This window comes from Trematosphaeria pertusa (assembly GCF_010094035.1).
Source record: "Trematosphaeria pertusa strain CBS 122368 unplaced genomic scaffold BU26scaffold_1, whole genome shotgun sequence".
NCBI lineage: Eukaryota > Fungi > Ascomycota > Dothideomycetes > Pleosporales > Trematosphaeriaceae > Trematosphaeria > Trematosphaeria pertusa.
Genome location: NW_022987212.1, coordinates 2,290,062 through 2,302,945, shown reverse-complemented (window position 1 = coordinate 2,302,945; position 12,884 = coordinate 2,290,062). Strand labels below are relative to the sequence as shown.

At 55.7% G+C, this 12,884-nt stretch overlaps 6 protein-coding genes across 6 annotated transcripts; 3 read left to right on the top strand and 3 right to left on the bottom strand.

The window, feature by feature from the left end:
- Positions 1-239: 239 nt before the first annotated feature.
- On the bottom strand, positions 240-867 carry BU26DRAFT_499063 (uncharacterized protein; the record flags this gene model as incomplete). Its single annotated transcript, XM_033826381.1, has 2 exons — positions 240-631; positions 663-867. The coding sequence occupies 2 exons, from the start codon at positions 865-867 to the stop codon at positions 240-242; spliced, it is 597 nt and encodes a 198-aa protein (XP_033691394.1).
- Positions 868-1,302: 435 nt separating this feature from the next.
- On the top strand, positions 1,303-3,289 carry BU26DRAFT_20908 (uncharacterized protein). Its single transcript, XM_033820624.1, has 2 exons — positions 1,303-1,948; positions 3,071-3,289. The coding sequence occupies exons 1-2, from the start codon at positions 1,537-1,539 to the stop codon at positions 3,112-3,114; spliced, it is 456 nt and encodes a 151-aa protein (XP_033691393.1). The 5' UTR covers positions 1,303-1,536; the 3' UTR covers positions 3,115-3,289.
- Positions 3,287-4,088, top strand: BU26DRAFT_20943 (uncharacterized protein). The gene has a single exon (XM_033820627.1). It carries the CDS (start codon positions 3,464-3,466, stop codon positions 3,998-4,000), a length of 537 nt encoding a protein of 178 aa, XP_033691392.1. The 5' UTR covers positions 3,287-3,463; the 3' UTR covers positions 4,001-4,088.
- On the bottom strand, positions 3,978-6,895 carry BU26DRAFT_536564 (uncharacterized protein). Its single transcript, XM_033831355.1, has 2 exons — positions 5,838-6,895; positions 3,978-4,392 (listed from the first exon to the last, which is right to left on the bottom strand). The coding sequence occupies exons 1-2, from the start codon at positions 6,804-6,806 to the stop codon at positions 4,303-4,305; spliced, it is 1,059 nt and encodes a 352-aa protein (XP_033691391.1). The 5' UTR covers positions 6,807-6,895; the 3' UTR covers positions 3,978-4,302.
- Positions 6,896-7,279: 384 nt separating this feature from the next.
- BU26DRAFT_20865 (uncharacterized protein) lies at positions 7,280-9,559 on the bottom strand. The gene is made up of 8 exons (XM_033820617.1): positions 9,164-9,559; positions 8,902-8,978; positions 8,833-8,846; positions 8,371-8,775; positions 8,178-8,324; positions 7,675-8,115; positions 7,507-7,622; positions 7,280-7,443 (listed from the first exon to the last, which is right to left on the bottom strand). The coding sequence occupies exons 1-8, from the start codon at positions 9,338-9,340 to the stop codon at positions 7,342-7,344; spliced, it is 1,479 nt and encodes a 492-aa protein (XP_033691390.1). The 5' UTR covers positions 9,341-9,559; the 3' UTR covers positions 7,280-7,341.
- Positions 9,560-10,271: 712 nt separating this feature from the next.
- On the top strand, positions 10,272-11,721 carry BU26DRAFT_513217 (AhpC-TSA-domain-containing protein). Its single transcript, XM_033827572.1, has 3 exons — positions 10,272-10,546; positions 10,612-11,059; positions 11,116-11,721. Exons 2-3 carry the CDS (start codon positions 10,726-10,728, stop codon positions 11,544-11,546), a joined length of 765 nt encoding a protein of 254 aa, XP_033691389.1. The 5' UTR covers positions 10,272-10,546; positions 10,612-10,725; the 3' UTR covers positions 11,547-11,721.
- Positions 11,722-12,884: the final 1,163 nt, after the last annotated feature.

Sequence of the window (12,884 nt, the reverse complement as noted above, 5' to 3'; positions counted from 1 at the left end):
TCCAAAGTCAATCTCCCGCCGTGGGGTCTCATTTTGATGAAGCGACAGGGACCGGGCGAGGTGGAAGTGAGCGCCCATCAAAAGCACGTTTTGCAAATGAGCAGGCCGGCGGCAGTGTCTGGTCGCTGGATCCTTGGGGTTCCGAGGCATGGAGGGATCCTGAGGTTTGGGAATGCGAGGACCCAGGAAGGTCTGAAGTGACTACAAGCATGGCAGCGTCCAGAGCTCGAGGCTGTGTCTCATGCAAACAAGGCCGGCTTCGCTCTCTGGCCGAGCCAAGCTTCAGCGCGGCGACGGCGACGGCGACGGCGACGACGGCATGGCGGGTGCGGCCCAAGCGGTGGCAGAGGCGGAGATTTGATTCCAACGTCCTGTTCGTTCATGAATCGTGCTCGCGCTGGCCGTGTGCTTGACGACGGATCGCTCCTATGATGCAATCGCATTTCGAGACGCTCCGGAATGATGCCGATGGCGGCAACGGCGTGCGTTTGTTGGTGAGCAGATAAGTGATTGCTGCGAGCGTGCAAATTATGACGGATGGGGGGGTGGAGTTGGGAATGTCGCACCTTGATGAATACGGCAGGCGAAAAGGCTTGGGCGGAGGTTTCGCGCCGGGTTGCTGTGGCTTCCACTGTTCTGCATAGTCTACATACAGTACCTACAGTAGGTACTGTACTGGACGCCAATCGACGGGCCTGCCACGAGAGAGACATCTCTGCGGCCGCACACGCTGACGCCGTCGGGATGCGGCCGAAAATGAAGGCGCGGTCTCGTCGCTCCCGTCAGCCGCATGCGATACGTATCATACGCATACGCACACGCACAGCATGCTCCCGGCCGGGCGGTGATTTGCTCGTCGCAGCGCATACAGCGCACACAGCGCACATCGCTGCCAGGTACCCGCGCATCTGTTTTAGAGCAGGGAGGATCGGCGCAGGGCCCGTTCTATTTTGGCCCAGTGCAGTGAAACGCAGTCTGGGAGCGAGGCAGCACGGCAGCACAGCAGCGTGGGCGGCGAGAAGGGCAGGCAGCAGGACCGGCAGCAGAAGAGGAAGAGGCGCACCCTGAGTGGCTGCGTCCGACCGGCCCTAGAACATGTTCCTGGACACACCACATCGCTCACTGGTCCCTGCGAGCGCCCGTCCCTGGCTGAAATTAACAGCTCCCAGGGGATGAACCGTCAGTGCTCCAGTTGTTTCCTTGGCGAGGCTTCCTGCAATCATCCCGCCGCTCATATACCGACCCTCTCCTTCCGAGGCCGCCTGCCTTCTGCCCTCCACCGCAAGGCTTCACTTTCGTTTCCTCACCTTCGCTTTTCCGTCTTTTATAGACGTGTCTCTCTTTTGAACCAACTCCAGTCACTCCTTCCAGGACCCAAAGCACACATCCGCAGAATTGATTTCTGCCTGGTTTTCCTTCGCAGCATCAATATCCGGCAAAACACAACGCTCCCGTCCTACACAGCAGTACCAGGAACTGTGAAGCCTTAGCAATCTACCGACTAAGAAAAGAGCAAGGAACACGCCGTCGTCCAACATGATGAAGCTCACTGTTGCTTTCCTCGCCGCCCTTGCGGCTGCGGACGCCGCTCACGTCCACGGCCGTCATGTCCGCCGGGACGGATACGGCTATGGTGGTGGATATGGCGAGTCGTCTGCTCTTCCTCTGACCAACGGCACCACTCCAGCTGCTTCGACCCCTGCTGGCATTGAGAGCACTGCTCTGCCCGCCGAGTCGTCTACCGGCGCTCCTTGCGGAATATACGGAGCGCCCGCCTGCAGCGAGACCCCCGCGGCCTCCAGCACGGGTGCCGTAGTGGAGGCCACCTCGTCCACCCTTCCTTCATTCGTGCTCCCCGGCACCGGCTCCTCCTCTGTCGCCGCCGAGACTCCCTCTTCCCTGCCATCCTTCCCCGGCACTGGAACTGGCGCAGTCCCGACTTTCCCAAGCACCGGCGTCGAGACTCCTCTCCCGACCGAGGCAACGACTGGTGCACCCAGCTTCCCCACCACCGGCTTCTCCTTCCCGGTTACTGGTGTTTCCAACACGACGGGCTCTCCTGAGCTGGTGACCTCAGTCATCTACTCGACCCAGCTCTTTACCTCGACTGCCTGCCCGCAGACCGTCACTGACTGCCCGGCCGAGTCCACCGTGCTCATCACCAGCGTCATCCCGGTCACTACGACCGTCTGCCCCAAGAGCGAGCTCACTGCTACTCCCGCTCCTACCACCGCTGATGTTGAAGCCGTCACGACTCCTGACACCACTACGGAGCACGTCGTGACCGAGACTCTTATCTACACCCTCGGCACTGGCTCCATTGCCCACGCTGTCACCCAGGAGGTCTTGTCGACCTCCACTGAGACTATCTACAAGACCATCTACGTCACCAAGGCGAAGCCCGAGGAGACTGGTGTCCCAGCTGGCGGCGAGGCTGCTACTCCTGAGCCCACCACTACTACTACGATCGAGACCACCTCGACCACTACCAGGTACATCACTGTTCACCCGACTCCTTCCGGCTCCCCGGTCGAGGGCGAGGGCTCCGGCGTCCCGACTAGCCCCGAGGCTACTGGCCCCGCTGGTGGTGAGGGTGAGGGTGAGGGCGAGGGCGAGTGCGCTCCTCCGGTCACTGTCACGATCACTGCCCAGGAGACCGTCACAGTCGTAAGTCTAATACATTCTCCACCCCCTAGACGAAAGCTAATCCTCGTAGACCGCTGGCGCCGAAACTCCATCGACTCCCTCCGTCACTCCTGAGGACGTCAGCTCCGGCCTTCCTCTCACTCCCTCCAGCATCGCCACCCCCTCTGCTCCCTTCCCCTTGAGCAACGGCACCGCTCCCTATCCCGGCCCAACCGGCGGCTCCACGGGCTTCATGACCTTCACCAAGCCCGCTCCGCCAACTGGCACCGGCGGCTTCGAACATCCTCCTCCCCCGGAGACCCCTCTCCCCACTGAGACCTCCCTCCCTTCCTTCGTGCTCCCAACCGAGGTCCCGTCCCCGACTGCTGCGCCGGTCGGCGAGGAGGGCTCCACCGTTGCCCCGGCCCCAACCTCGACGCCTGCTGGCTACGGCACGTACCGCAAGCGCTTTGGCCTCTTCTAAGCTAAGCGTTTTATGACCGGACGATGATGTGAGGGGATGCTATTTCACTTCTCGTACACTTCGAGTGTAAAAGGCCTGTGGTCCTTGCACACATGTCTTTAAGCATTGGTCACTTGACCTCTTTCTTTCCGTCTGGGTTCCGCTGCTCCTGTTCTTGATGGGCAGGAGCAGAGGGAATGTGGTGTTTGGGAGGGGCTGCTGGGCTGGGCATGGGGCAAGGCAGCGGACACCTTATGAGCGTGCTTGTATGGTTGTTTCCCCCTGACAATATACGCTGTCTTTCCTCATATCACCTTCACCCTCTAGTTTTGTCTACTGGGACAGGGCAGCGGGCCCGGACTGTGATGTCTCACGATGATTTTCCCAGAGCTGGTCTATGTTTGGAGTTCTCTTTCTCATTTCCTTATGTTTAAAAGATCACCATCAGGCATGGCGGCGGAGTTCTATCCATCAGCATCTGCATCAAAGCGTTTCGAGCGTTGTATGTCAAGCAATCCAATCGACATCGGAGAGATACCCAATCATTCACTGCTTTGCTACATTCAAACTCAGAACTCCATGTTGACAAGTATCCCTCTGATGTGTTTTCGCCGTTCCGTTGATAGCTTCCGCAATCCCATCTACTCCATGACGGGGCTGGGCCCTGAATCTCACTCAACACGTTTGCAACAAATCTGCTCGATAACCACGAGCCCTCCAGACCATTCCACAAACCCCCTTCCCTTTCCACGAAGCAAGGATCCCCTGCCGTCCCGGCATGCCGCCCCTGAACTCGCTTCCCGCCCCTTGGTAAAACGTTTCATTTCACGACACTACTACTACTGCGCCACATCCTTTCATAACTTGCTTCCCCCACTATCGTTCATGCCGACGAGGAAGAAGCTCAAATAATTCTAACCGCCCGCCGGCGATCGTGTTTTGAAGCGCTGAAAGCTGCCGCTGCCCAACTTCTTGTTGGGTGTAATTTCCACCCACCCGCCAATGCAGAATTTGCAGTACGCCGACCAACTGGTGCCGTTCCGCTTTTTGTTGGTCCCCAGGATCTTCTTGTCAAACGTACGGCCTGGTCAATACACAGTACAGTATGCCGCCTCCGAGCCCGGAAAGAAAAAGTAGAATCCTGCGGGACGGTTGATCCAAGCAGCTGATGAGACTCGTCAGAGTGCAGGGCTACACAACCCGCTATCGATACACTATCGATATGCCGTGCCACGAGCATATTGCACGCGCATGTGTCCCGCGTGTGACCCCGCTGCCGCTGCGCTGCGGGCACAGTTGCATTCCTACGCCCACCTTGCTCCAGCACATTGCTACATAGTCTACCGGCTCGGAAACCCACCACGCAAGGGTCCAGGACCTTTCTTCCTCCAGGTTCCAAAAAGGGAGGAAGGAGCCATCCATCTAACCCAGTTTCTGTTCTCCCACTCATTTTCCCTTTCTCCGCATTCCTACTCCTGCTCCTTCGCCTCCTCATTCCTCAAGTTTCCTTGACCTCAGTACGTGGTCTAGAAAAAAAAAAAGGCCACGCAAACCCGTTTTTCTTGTCCTCTCCTGTTCCTGCAGGACTCGCTGGATGCGGTATAAAACGCGATGCTGTGGCACGTTTGACGCGTGACACAGAAGAAGCTGAGAGGTCGAAAAGCTGAAGGGAGGTTTTTGAGAGGAATGTGCAGTTGCATTCAGTGCCGTCGGGGACTGTTTGAAGGATAGCCCCTGTAACGCAGAGGAAAGCGGGAGAAAAAGAGACGAAGTGCTGGATGTGAACGAGTAGTCTATTTTCCACTTCTAACTTTACGCGAAATAGCTGTACTCCTCCATCCTATATGGATATTAGATACACTCCAAGCACGTAGCCGCTACCCATACGAACATCAGACTATATCGCACCTGCCAAATTCCTATCAATGTCGGATATCATACTGGGATGCCCATTTGAATCAGCCACCCTGAATTGAGACGACTGTCGCGGTTGCTGCTGCGGCGGTGCAGCAGTAGCATTCCCCATCTCCACGTCACTGTTCTTCCTTTTCTTCCCGGACGGCCCCGTTGTGCCCCTACGGTCATCGTTCGTGGCGGCGCAGTAAAATGCCCAGATGATGAGCGGCAATACGAGAGCAACGATGACCACCGTAAATATGACGCCTACCAAATCCCGCTCCGTGAGAGCCATGGCGCTGGGAGGTGATGTATGTGGAGGATCCAAATACTGCTAATGATGAAGTAGGTGGGAGGTCAATGCGTTTTGAACCCCAAGGGAGTTATTGTTGGAGAGCATGTCCTGGAAAGAAGATGCAACTCTATATTGTGAGAGTGCAACGCTGTTCGTTGCCGCCGTTTGCTCGACCAGCTCGACTGAGCCGACTGCTGCGAACGGGATGATTTAGAAATTCGTTTGAACATAGCAGTAGAATGATCTGGTGTATGACTCCCATTTCAACTAGTCCTAGTCGGTCATTGTGTCCACGTCAAGTTTGTGCGCAAACCGTAGTATGCGTACATTCATTATGCGTAAATGGCGTAATGGATAAACATATCCGGCGCAGAAAATCGAAACTTTCCCGGTGTAGCTGGTACAACCTACCCGTTTCCGTACGCCTTTTCATTAGACCCTCCCAAGCCTTGATCTTTTCTCCCATATCGCTTCTTCTATGCCATAACGCCAGTCCACAGGGCACGCCTACCGCCACCCGAACCGATAACTTGACGGGCGCTGGAACCGATGCCTCACCCACGGTTGATGATACGTCGAGTAGTCCCTTGCACCTGACAAGCCCAGCTGAGGCGCAACATTGACATAGCCCTCCTCGTTCCTCATCGCACCCTTGAGGTCGATATTGCCTCCAACGCCAATCTCATCACCCTCCCATTCTGCGCGGCAGTACGGACAAGTCGCATTTCCTGCTTTTGCAGCCATCCAGCTCTGCATGCAGTCTTTGTGAACATTGTTTCCGCATGCCGCCTTGCAGTATACGATCTCCTCGTCCGGTTCAAACTCGGTATAACAGATCGGACACTCGCCTTCGACAGGCTTGCGATTGCCATCTTCGGCTGCAGTCTGGCCTCCAGCACTGGCGTCTGCATTCGGGATCGACGCGGCGTTCTTAAACAGGTCCCTCAGCTCCGAAGAGGTAAGAGCCAATTGGTAGCCAACGTGCTCTGGTGCTTTGAGGACGCGCAGCATGACATAGATGATGTGCTTGCATTGATTCCCCTTGTTCGCATGCGGGCAATCGCATCGTGGAACTTGCCCAATATGCTGCGTGTAGACATTGCCCGTCGAGCCCGCCATGAGGATCTTCTCCTCCGGGATTTCAGCGGTGCCGCATCGTTCGCGAGAGAGGACGGTAAGTCGCTGACTGAGGGCTCGTGCTTTGACTTCGAGGTACGATTGCGGCGGGCGGGCGCGGAATCGACGGAGGCGCTTCTCTTCGTGCTTGACTTCGACATCGCCTTTGCCTTTCTTCTTGGGCGACTTCTTTGGTTTCTCGTCTAAAGCGCTCTCAGTGGGGTCATGGATGCTCTTGGATATCTTGGACTTCTTCACCGGCGCATAGACTTCGAAATTGGCGTCTTCGGCGTCGTCGTCGTCGTCGTCGTTATGCACGTAGCTGACCTGCTTTCGCTTGCGACCTAAGCCTGGGGCGGCCAGCGCCGAATCTAAGCTCTCCGCAGTCGTCACTGAGGGGACGCTAAACATATTGGGGTTGCGCAGGCGGGGGGCCGAATTGATCAGGTAGAAAGAATTGTGAAGGAGGTTGTTTCGGGGCGTTGTAGTGAAGAACGTTGGATGGGCGGGTCGGGTGGCGCGAGAAGATCCGCGGATGGCACTAATGCGGGGAACGCGCTAGTGGACCGAGTCCACGTGACGCTCACTTTCTCTTGCGCATAAGCTGCTAATCGCTGGCAGCAAGGAATCGAGAAGTGGTGGCATTGAAATATCTCGGAATAAGGCCGAATCCTTAGTCTAATTTTACCTCTAATGCCTTCATCTATCTTAATATTCTCACTACTGCCCAAGGAGCACACCAGAATCCTGGCTTCTGTATGCCCTTCGTTGAAGTGCAATCACCCGCAAAAAAACAGCTATAGCGTACACTCTCATGGCTGAGAGTAGTCCGTGCACCACGTACGCACACGCCAGTATGCCATATCCAACGACAACCACGTTGCGCCACCCTAGCCTTACTTCCAGATGATGAAGTCACTTCCCGACCATTCGTTCGAGATACAACTCACAGATCAATCGATGGCTTCCAGTTATCGGCACATGAGAACGGCTTCCCTGCCGCACCATGCGCAAGCTCCCAACTAGAGGACCACATGCCCAAAATGCACTACACATCGGTATCAGTTCGGCCTGTTCCTTTCACCGCCTGCGGCCTCGGAGCGGAACTTACAATAGCAGCACCCATGAAGAAAATTGCGAAGTTAAGCACCGCAAGAGCAGCCTTCCGCTTCGTCTCGAACCACCTACCCTTGTATAGGTATAGCCAAAGCACCGGAGGAAGTCCATCTGCATCCACATTAGCGAGTCTGTTCATCAATCGCCATCAAGACAGTCCTACATGTAAACCATGAACAAAAGAGCGCAGCGATCAGTCCAAGCAGCAGATTAAAATTTGGGACAGCTTCCGCGATCACCCAGCTCACCACCCACAGTACGGCGCATATCCCCACCCAACTCCCTATACTCTTGAAGTTCTTCTGGTGTACAACATCAGTCCCGCTCCACACCCGGAGATATACGTATTTGCAGGCCACGCTGCCATTGACGACGCCCGCTACGAGAATCGTGGGAAGCGCGATGCCGAACGCGGCTTTGCGGACGGTTGGGGATGCGGAACCAAGCGCGGGAGAAGAGACAAGTGGGCCCGCATAGTAGTATATAATCGCAGAGATGAGCATGTAAAAGGAGACCGCGAGGATTTGCTGGAACGCGAGGGCTTTCGGAAATTCGCGCGGGTTCTTCAGCTCGGCGAGGAAGGTAAAGTAGGCTACGTGGCCAGCTAGAAATTTGTTTAGATTCGACCTAAGAAATAATAAGGTGGACGGCAGAGAGCGGGCATACTGTATGCGAGGATGATGTTCATGACGGGTCCCAAGCCTTTGACCAGAGGGATATTAGGACGGACGGCGAGGACGTGGCCGATGTCGGGCTTTTCGATGGCGATGGCAGCCATGGCGACCGTGACCGCTACGATGACGGAGATGCATGCTGTCCTTCGTCAGCGCAAATCTCAACACAGCTTTCAACCACTCACAAAATATAGACAAGTACGAAACCCCCTTCAACGTCCGCGGCAGCCCCAACACAAACGATATCAGAAGTCCAATTGCGGAGAAGACAACAGTGCACTGACTATGCTCCGTCATCGCATTCATGGCAATCGCGAAGCTGAGTATGTGTGCCGCCATGATGAAGAGGATGATTAGAACTTGGCCAAAAGCCATGACTTCGCGTCCGATCGGCCCGGCGATCAATTCCCCACAGTCGGCGAAGGACTGCATGCCTGGGTACGCAAGCTTGAATTGGCCGATGAGGTACCCTGTGTAGGTTGCGATGAGACCGAGGAGGAAGATGAGGAGCAGGCCAGGAACGATGCCGAGGATAGCGATGGCTTGGGGAAGAGCGAGGACGCCTAGGGATATCGTTTCCGCGATCATGACTGCAGTATTTTCGCGTTAGCGCGCAGATTAACGAGAGACGTGAGAGAGTTACGCACGAATTCCAGTATGCCTAAAGACCAGTCTGTCAGCAATGCCTTCAAGTCCTTCAGGATGTGGAAACTCACCACCACTCGCATGTTATGTAATGTATCTCTGCCCCGGCCTCGTCTCCGAAGACGGGGTCCACCTCATTCTCCTGGACCTACACCCTGTAAGCAATTCAACGTCGCTTGGTAAGGTCAAGCTATCCAAAGTGACATTCTCGTTCAACCAAAGAGCAGATCGGCGTACAGACGTCTTCCCCAAAGGGTTCGGAGTACTGTCAGTCGTCCAGTTTCCAAGGATGTCATTCTGGGTGGCTTGGCTCTGTAGCCGGTATGCAAGTACCTGTCCTTCCCGGTCCAAGTAACTGGGTGCCACATCTTGCCTAGCAACGGGGCCATTGGAAGGCTGTTGCGCTTCGCCACGCTTCTCATTCAAGGTGGGTGTCTTCATTCGGTTCAAGGAGTTTTCTTCGCTTCCTGCTGTAGAGGCGCTACCCTCTCGAACAGCAATCGAAGCCATGTTGATCAAGTTACGAGACGTGCGGGAGGACGAGGGATAGGGGAGACTAAAGGCCTTCAAAGAGTAGTATGGGATGGCCCAGATGCAGGCGTATGACGCTCGTTAAGTGCTTCGAGAGGTGTAAGGGTAGTTATCTTCCGGATGCTACAAAGAGAGAGGGAGAAGGAGAGCACGAGACACCCAACCTGTGGTGGGTGGTCGACTACCTGCCATAGATCTCAACAGCGGGGTCTCGCTCCAATGATAGACGGCCATGACGCGAGTACCGGTCTTCAGTCTGGGCTAGCAAGATATCGACGACCAAGGTACCGAATTCAGATTGCTCAATTGTGTGCGGTAGTGAAGATACGGTACTGTCGCGGTTGCAGCTTCTCTTATAGTTGAGGAGATATTTGCATCGCTGGCGGCATTCGATTATGGGACCTGTGGTCGAACATGATTAATGTGCGATAAGGAGCCCGCTTTGTACCCGGGGAATGCGAGAGTAGGAAGAAGGGTTCTCAATTTCGTGGTTGACCCGAATGTGGGACGCCTTCGCTGACAAGGGGCAGAGGAGCCAAATGCTCAAGCAATGGCTCGTGGCCTGGAGCAACAATAACGGCGTAGCGCTGGTAGCCAAAGATGACATTGCTATAGAAGCAAATGGGAAGTCTAGAAGAGGATGCGTGTTGGATGACAACCCGCGGAAGTGGTACGAAGCGGGGTATTTCCAGCCTGAAGGAGTGGGCATAGGCTGCCGCAGAATGAGTGGGGGGAAAAAATACTCTACGGGCGTCGATACTCCTTCAATCGGTGCAAAATGGTTATCGATGGCATTGCGCGCGAGCGGGAATCAATGGTGAGGTTGGGCGCAAGGGAAGCCATCCTCGTATCGGGCATAGTGCCGACGCGCATCACGCCTCGCGGGCTGCAGTTCACCTCACCCGCACCCCAGATGCCCCCAACTGCCCAATCAGCGCACATGCGGCCAAAAGTGTCCGGGCCAGCTGAAGCAGAGCGATCGCCCAAAGCACGCATATTAATCTGCCTAATGTCGATATGCCGTCCGGAGGAGGCTGGACGACGTCGACCTTCACCCGAAAGCCCGCCGTGATCTGATACTGCTCCGCGTCTCTTCCTCCACCTTCAACACCTATTATCTGCGCCAACCATTGTGCTTCGGGCCGCTATCGCAACGGTGATACTGCAGGCACTACCCAGAACAAGGTCAGTAAGCGCCAACAGCGCTGCATCGACGCAGCTCCGTCCGACGTCAGGCCAACCTCCCCTAGCACTCGTCGAGCTGTTTCTACGCTCCGTCTGCCCCCATACGCAAACGCAGCCGTTCGCGACACTAATTCCGCTGCGCTACAGCTTCGCGACATATATCTCACCGGCAATCCGTCATGGTTGAGCTGCGCAAGCGCAAGACGCCTCCGCCCGCCCCGGTGCGCCCGGCGAAGAAGAAGGCCGCCCCCAAGTCCAAGGCCGAGAAGGCGAAGGCGGTCGTGGCCGAGAAAGTTGCAGCCGTCAAGGAGACCGTCACGGGCAAGGCCAATGGCGAGAAGGCCGCGCCTCCAGCTGCCGGCGCGCCCAAGGTCGGGGACACAATTGACCTCGCAGGATTCGGCGGCGAGATCGAGCTGCACGATGGCACCAAGACGACGCTCGCGAAGCTCGTCGAGGAGAGCAAGAGTGGCGTCGTGCTCTTCACCTACCCCAAAGCTTCTACCCCCGGATGTGAGTGCGCCCTTGATCGCGCTCACGACATTGATTGCTAATACGCGTCGCGATAGGCACCAAGCAGGCATGCATGTTCCGCGACTCCTACCAGCCCCTGACCGTCGGCGGACTGAGCATTTACGGCCTTTCCAACGACAGCCCGAAATCCAACAGCTCCTTCAAGACAAAGCAGAACCTCCCATACCCTCTTCTCTGCGACACTGCCCGGACCCTCATCTCCGCCATTGGCATGAAGAAGGCGCCCAAGGGAACTACACGCGGTGTGTTCGTCGTTGACAAGTCTGGCAAGGTCCTTGCGGCTGAGCCCGGAAGCCCTGATGGCACTGTCGCCGTGGTCAAGAAGCTTGTTGAAGGTGGGGGGAGCTCCGCTGCGGCTCCCACAGCCGATGCCGACGCTGCCAAAGAGAAGGAGGACCACGACATGGCGCAGACGGCCGATGACGTCGCTGATACTGCAGCCAAGATTGACAGCAACGAGGCCTAACTGGTCCCTCTCCGATACGACTGTCTTTTCCAGGCTTTGCGGTGTAGGATATCCCCTTTTGTTTGGCGTTGGTGTGAGTTTGGTAAAACGTCCGGTACTTCCGTCCCTCGAAGTACGAAGCGCATGTCAAAGAGCGCTTCTCGGTTGGTGACATGAATGAATATTTCTGTCGAAACTCCCTGTCCAAACATGAAAGCTCTGACTTACCGCTCCTGATGCTAGCTAAACGCAGCTAGGACTAACCATCGACTGGTGAAGACGCCTTCAGCCTCGCCCCAAAGCATCTCAGGCTCCCTCCTCCGTATACAAGAACCTCCCGGCCCCTTCCGCTTGTATCCATCTCCTCGATCACCCTCCCTTCGCATTCTTCGCTCAATAAATTGACGTGTGGCTAATCCGTGGGTCATAAAAATCTTCCGGATGACAACATGGCTCTACCCTCGCTTGTCTCCGACACAATGAGAAGGCCTACGAAAAAGTAAGAAGAGTATCTCAATTGTGTATTCGGAAGCGATCGATAAACACCGTATGAAAACTCTGGTTCCTCCCCCTGCCTATATGTGGGTGGGAACAAAAGTGCACAGGTCAAGACTTCATGGAGTCCTTCGAAGACTCTCGCGCATCAAATCATGGCTTCCGGGTACCCGCACAGTGCATCAATGGCGCTGAGTTCAAGGGTGCGGATTCCGAATTCGACTCGCCAGTCCCCCAAGTGGTCCTTCGGGTCTTCAAACATAAGCTCATACCCTAGTTCTCATGCCTTCTTCTACCATCATTCTCCAGGCGCTCTCTGCTTACTAGAACGAGATGTTCTTGCCAGCAATAAGTCCTTAAAAGGAACTCCGTGGACTTCCTATGAGTGCGGTGCCCAGCGTCCCAAACCCACCAAAAGGGTCCTTAGTATTTACACATAGAGCATTCCACTTCTTTCGTGTGCTGGTGTATGCCACGAAGGTCTTCGGTATTGTCTCCACGCAGGAACAGAAATCACCCTCATCTATTCACATGTTTTCCGTTCGAAAAGTTTCGTATTCCCTCATATGGCTTTGCCCGGAAGTGTTGCCGCAGTTCAGAGCACCGAGTCCAAGCGCTCGAAGCTTTGCCTGATGGCCTTCCTGGACCCCTTTCCTGGTGTATCCGAAGACTTCCTCTTCTCGCACGAGAGGTTCTGACGTCCCAAAGTGGTATATCGATCTCAGACATGAGCATGTCGTGTTAGCACGCCCTTCAGGTCTCTCGAAAGCCCCTACTCTACAAGACATGCGCAGAAACGCGCTCTTAAAGATATAGTGGCGCGACCGATGACTCTCGCTGTTTGGTTTGAGAACAAAAGCAGCG

What these genes read in the sequence shown, in the direction of transcription:
- BU26DRAFT_20908 (XM_033820624.1), top strand. Translation starts at nt 1,537, where the DNA reads ATGATGAAGCTCACTGTTGCTTTCCTCGCCGCCCTTGCGGCTGCGGAC. An exon ending in CGCAGTCCCGACTTTCCCAA is followed by an intron (nt 1,949 to 3,070) that starts GCACCGGCGTCG and finishes TCGACGCCTGCT; the next exon opens with GGCTACGGCACGTACCGCAA.
- BU26DRAFT_20943 (XM_033820627.1), top strand. Translation starts at nt 3,464, where the DNA reads ATGATTTTCCCAGAGCTGGTCTATGTTTGGAGTTCTCTTTCTCATTTC.
- BU26DRAFT_536564 (XM_033831355.1), bottom strand. Translation starts at nt 6,806, where the DNA reads ATGTTTAGCGTCCCCTCAGTGACGACTGCGGAGAGCTTAGATTCGGCG. An exon ending in CGACGTATCATCAACCGTGG is followed by an intron (nt 4,393 to 5,837) that starts GTGAGGCATCGG and finishes AGGTGGGCGTAG; the next exon opens with GAATGCAACTGTGCCCGCAG.
- BU26DRAFT_20865 (XM_033820617.1), bottom strand. Translation starts at nt 9,340, where the DNA reads ATGGCTTCGATTGCTGTTCGAGAGGGTAGCGCCTCTACAGCAGGAAGC. An exon ending in ACTTGGACCGGGAAGGACAG is followed by an intron (nt 8,979 to 9,163) that starts GTACTTGCATAC and finishes TACAGGGTGTAG; the next exon opens with GTCCAGGAGAATGAGGTGGA. An exon ending in GAACATCATCCTCGCATACA is followed by an intron (nt 8,116 to 8,177) that starts GTATGCCCGCTC and finishes ACAAATTTCTAG; the next exon opens with CTGGCCACGTAGCCTACTTT.
- BU26DRAFT_513217 (XM_033827572.1), top strand. Translation starts at nt 10,726, where the DNA reads ATGGTTGAGCTGCGCAAGCGCAAGACGCCTCCGCCCGCCCCGGTGCGC. An exon ending in CAAAGCTTCTACCCCCGGAT is followed by an intron (nt 11,060 to 11,115) that starts GTGAGTGCGCCC and finishes GCGTCGCGATAG; the next exon opens with GCACCAAGCAGGCATGCATG.